The 5122-nt window shown below is 34.3% G+C and overlaps 1 protein-coding gene across 3 annotated transcripts in view; it reads left to right on the plus strand.

The window, feature by feature from the left end:
* The window catches only part of LOC117117232, a 41561-nt gene that overhangs the window by 28980 nt on the left and 7459 nt on the right, over positions 1 to 5122 (plus strand). For all 3 annotated transcript variants that reach the window (XM_033261478.1, XM_033261480.1, XM_033261479.1), the window contains 2 exons: positions 3136 to 3264; positions 4515 to 4667. In XM_033261478.1, the coding sequence (XP_033117369.1) occupies positions 3136 to 3264; positions 4515 to 4667 (282 nt within the window). The remainder of the gene's footprint in view (positions 1 to 3135; positions 3265 to 4514; positions 4668 to 5122) is intronic.

The raw sequence follows: 5122 nt of genomic DNA on the forward strand, positions 1-5122 counted from the left end.
GTAAAAAATTAAAATCCAATTCGGCTTTGTTCAAACGAAGAGTAATCTTTTCATATTTTCTTAATAAAGAAACTGGTAATCTTCTTAAACTGAAATCCTTGATAATAGAACCAAATGGACGTAAGTTGACAAAAAATACAACGCATTTTAAAAATAGCACAAAAGATTTAATGGAAGACATGTTTCGGGTTACCATCAACCCATCATCAGTTAACAAAAAACACAACCAAGTACTTTTCATGTAGACTATGTATATAGGTAATTATTATGCTGAATATTAAATAGATAGACTGATTTGTTTGACAATGAGTTTGACCAACTATAGTAATTCTGCAATCTGGGCTATATGTAGCTAATTATTATTCTGAATATATAATTGACTACCATGAATTGTTTAACAAAGGGTTAGTAAAGCTCTAGTAAGTCTAATATGGATCATATGTAGCTAATTATTATGCTGAATATATAATCATGTACATTGGATTGTTTAACAAAAGGTTGTGAAGCTATAGTTAAATGCAAGGTACCAAGCGCTTGCATAATAACTATTGCTTTAAAACGTGCTTGTTTTAAACAAGCTTTAAGTTAACATGTTTAATTTGCATATTAAGATCAGGATTGTTCCATTTTATGTAAAGGGATTCTTTGATTTTCAATTTGATTTCATTATTATCAATATCCAATATAGAGAAACATTAAGGTGTTTGAGTACGTGTGAATTTTTATCCTTTCCAAGATGTTCACCAATCCTCGTAATTAATCTACGGCCTGTATAGCCTATATAACTGGAATTGCATCCAGCACATTTAAATTTATATACTACTGAGGATCGGGATTCATTGGGGATAGTATCTTTAGTACTAAAGAACTGACTGATTTTGGTGGTACTAAATATCACATGTACTTTACAATCAATACAGTATTTTTTGACAAGATCCATAATTCTGTATTTCATGTTGTCAGAAAATATGCCAATATATGTAAGTTTAACAAAAAATGTTTTAACATTGTCATCATTGACAGTTTTCTTTGTAATATCAGAGATTGTGTTATTTTTAATAGACTTGTCAACAATGTGAATTGGGTAACCATTTCGTAGTAAGATATTTTTCAGGTCACAAAGATCATTATGTGGGCCGATCCACGTGTTATTTAGCTTATAAATTCTATCAACAAGTGTGTTGACTAATCTTAATTTGTAATTAAAAGGACAGTAGCTAACAAAACCTAATAATAGACCACTGAAGGTGGATTTTCTAAAAACAGATGTTTTCAATTTATCATCCTGTTTATGTATGAGTACATCCAAAAAACTTAGTCTGTTGTCGTTCTCTTTTTCCATTGTAAACTTGATAGAAATATGTCTATTGTTTATGAACTTAAAAAACTTGTCAGCTTCATTTTGATTATTAAACACACAAAACGTGTCGTCTACATATCTACGATAATAAAGTACATCAGGACATTTACAATCATTGAGCCATTGTTTCTCTTGGAATCCCATAAATAAGTTTGCCAAAATAGGGGCCAAGGGAGAACCCATACTAACCCCATCAATTTGTTTATAGTATGTATCCTTAAACAAAAAGTGAGTGCCTGAAGTAGCAAGGTCAATAATTTGATTAAGTTATTCTTGGTGATTTTCAATTCATTGTTATGACTATAAATTGAGTTAGCAGCAAGTTCTATCGTTTCTTTGAGCGGGATATTGGTAAATAAACTTTCAACGTCAACGTCAAAAGAAACCATGACTTTATTTTTTAAGTTAAGGTTGCGAATCTCGTTAACAAAACTAAAAGAATCTTTCGAACTATAGTCAAGTGAGACACAAGGTCTAATGAGTTAACTTAAATACTTAGACAAATTGTTCACTTAAATACTTAGACAAATATATTAATAAAAAATGAAATTTATGTGAAATGTTTTTATTAAATCCTCTAATCACTCAATGCGTCTGTTTATGTTTATGCAGTTTAAAAAAAATGCGTTGCATTGTTAGTTATCGACGTCTCTATAACAACGCAACTTCATTCTCGCTTTTGTAAACTGCTTAAACAGGCGCGTCGTGTGGTTAGATGATTTGAAAAAAATCCTTGTTAAAAAGCATTGCAAAAATCATTATTTATAACAATAATTTTAAAAATGCCAATAGAAACTTGTTTAAACTGATGCTTCACTTCTGCTCACGAACATTTCGTGGGTGGCTTCACTTTTTACTGTACAGTGATTGGCCAATGAGCAATCCAACTATTATAGTAAGAGATCAGTGATTTTTGCCCTATATTTGTTTCTAAATTAACTTATTCGTTGGTGGCGATGTCCGACGCTGTCGATTCGTGCAAATAAAGTCGCCTAGTGGAAAATAGGTTTAAAGCTGCATTCACATCGGATCCGAACTGAAATTCGAGCTGCTGAAATATTTTCCAAAATATGCAATAATAGTCAATAGGCCTATGTCATTATTTTTTTGTAAACATTTTTAGGCACTAATCATCAGAGGTCTCGGTGCCACAGCCTACACTTTTCATAATTCGACATCTAGTGCCTAGTGTAAATTTAGCTAAACTGAAATTTGGACTGCATTTCCGATGCGCTGAACGCTAGCGTCCCTATTCTTACACACATATTATCGGTTCGGTAGACCTTCTGATTCGAAAATTCAGATTTGGTGTGAATGCGGTGTTAGGGAAAGGTTCATTGTGATGCATGTATAGACTTGTGTAAACGTGCATGTTCATGTGATGTGCAATTATTCCTGAAAAAATTAACACGTTCTGATCAGTCCAGTTGTTGTAAAGTCTGATTGAATCCTGAAAAGGCCCATTCTCATTTGCATGTGCGATTCATTCTAGTTTGCTTAAACATGTACAAACACATATTGACTTTGTTTTTATAATTATGGGAGCGAATTTAATTTTAAATATGAAGAGGAGTGGCCAACACATTATGATTTATATTATAAGAATAAACATATATGTCTATTAAAATGGTCTAATTTTCATAAGCAGACAGAGATATCTTTACAAGTAATAAAGTTAAAAGTTGTTGTTATAGGCCTTCACTGCAAATTCTTATTTAAATTTAAAATTGAATAAACATAAAATGGTAATGCACAAATAAAATAATTTCCTCCAGAATGTGTAGCTCCAAATTTTGGAACGAACTGTATGCAGACATGTCATTGTGATTCCGGCTGCAATACAACCATTGGATGTTCTAACTCATCAATATGTTCTTCTGGGTTTACCGGACCTACTTGCTTAGGTGGGTATGAAATGAATATTTATTATATATTTCTTTTTGGAGTTTGATTTGAAAATATTGACATGACCTGCCCCTGGGGAAAGGCTGCAGCTATAACCAGGGCCGGCGGAACCTTTTTCAAAGGTTTGGGGAGGGGCACTGTTAAGATGAATGGGAATATAATAATAATAATAGTGTAGTTTTATATAGCGCACAAATCCATCTAATGTAAGATGCTCTGGGCGCTTGAAATGTGGACTAGGAACTCGATAAATGACTTTCTTCGCCCCTAAGGGTCCCTTCGTGTCTGTGCTACCCGGTAACCCGGTACCAGCAGCTCTCGTCGTCCACCACAGGGGCTGTCTGTTCCAGTACACCGGGGTATCCCCCTACTCTTCTCGAAGGATGTACAGGGTTCTTTATAGTGCACACGAGCCATTGTATACACTGGGCCTACGGTTTATAGTCCTTATCCGAGAAGACTTGTTCTACCACCAGAACCATAGGCGAGCGTGCCGTTCGAACCAGCGCCGATATTATGGCTATATAATTGCGAGGGAGCCAATCATAAAAAAATCTGCATAGACATTATATATTTTCTGCTAAAAAGTTGGGAGACCTGGTTCTGCCGGCCATCATAACAGTTAAGCCATTTCGTAGTCAGTCTGAATTTCACATCCCATATCAAAGTCAATCAACATAAATATACACACAAGATAGGTTTATGTGGATTTGATACGGGTATTACACACTTCAGACTTTGAAATGACTTAAGAAAACTTGAGCAAGAAATCTGGACGTTTAGCCAGGTTTTGAAATGAAGTATTGGAGCGTGAAAGGCTAACCACCTTTTCGTTTTTATAACAAAACTTTTACCTCATGATTCTAATTGCATTCTGTTACTCTTTCAATTCTTACTTTATCATTCATATAATATATTATTTATGTTTCCATTTTGAAGACTATATAAACACAGCCAGCCCCATACAAGTCCATAACTATTTCATCGTTTTTTTTTCTCTCCACATTTTCTTCATCTTCCTACTCTTTTTATCCTTCACTCTGCCCTACTCTTTTTTTCTTAATCCTTTTGTTTTCATTTTTCTCGTTTTTCGTCTTTTGTCCTCCTTACAACTTTTTTATCCTTTTTAATATAATAATGAATGATATTAATGATAGTATTAATATATGTGGCACCACAGTTGTCTCTGACATTTATTTCTTATTCTTTCACTTTTTCATTTTATCTGCTGTTTATTATTTATACCTAGAATATGAGGCAGACACTCCCTGTCCAATTGGATACTTTGGAGAACAATGTCATAAGAAATGTCACTGTGACAATCAGGAAAACTGCACTAAAACTGATGGTGGATGCGAGACTGGATGCGAGATGGGCTGGGCAGGAGAAGGCTGTCAAATAGGTTTGTAAATCTGTACTAATAATTGACTGTCACGCTTCTTGGATATTTTTGTCGGACATTATTAATATTCTAGACTATAAGCTAGAACAGTCACTCCACGGAGTGCATACCGCCGGCCATGTATGGGCGATTCCGTTATTTTCTTTTTTGCTCGAGGGTAGTTCAATGAAGGAAATTGAATTTACATGCTCCTGACCTTGTCCTTTGACCATTTATTTCTAAAAGTTAATGATCTCTATCCTTAGGTTTTTATGTACCATCCTTCAATTTTATGATGATCCATTATTTAGTTTCTGCATATTAAATCCTGCTAACAGACATAAAGACATGGATGAATACATAACCTCCTTGGTGGCAGCAGTAACATGTTCTGATCGGTCAGTTGTTAACAGTGGCGGACTGCAGGCTAAATTGCAGGGTATGCTAGGTATCGGCAAATTGAATATGCACACCCA

This window comes from Anneissia japonica, unplaced genomic scaffold, assembly GCF_011630105.1.
Source record: "Anneissia japonica isolate Jap-2015-1 unplaced genomic scaffold, ASM1163010v1 scaffold287835_len3118868_cov185, whole genome shotgun sequence".
Taxonomy (NCBI): domain Eukaryota; kingdom Metazoa; phylum Echinodermata; class Crinoidea; order Comatulida; family Comatulidae; genus Anneissia; species Anneissia japonica.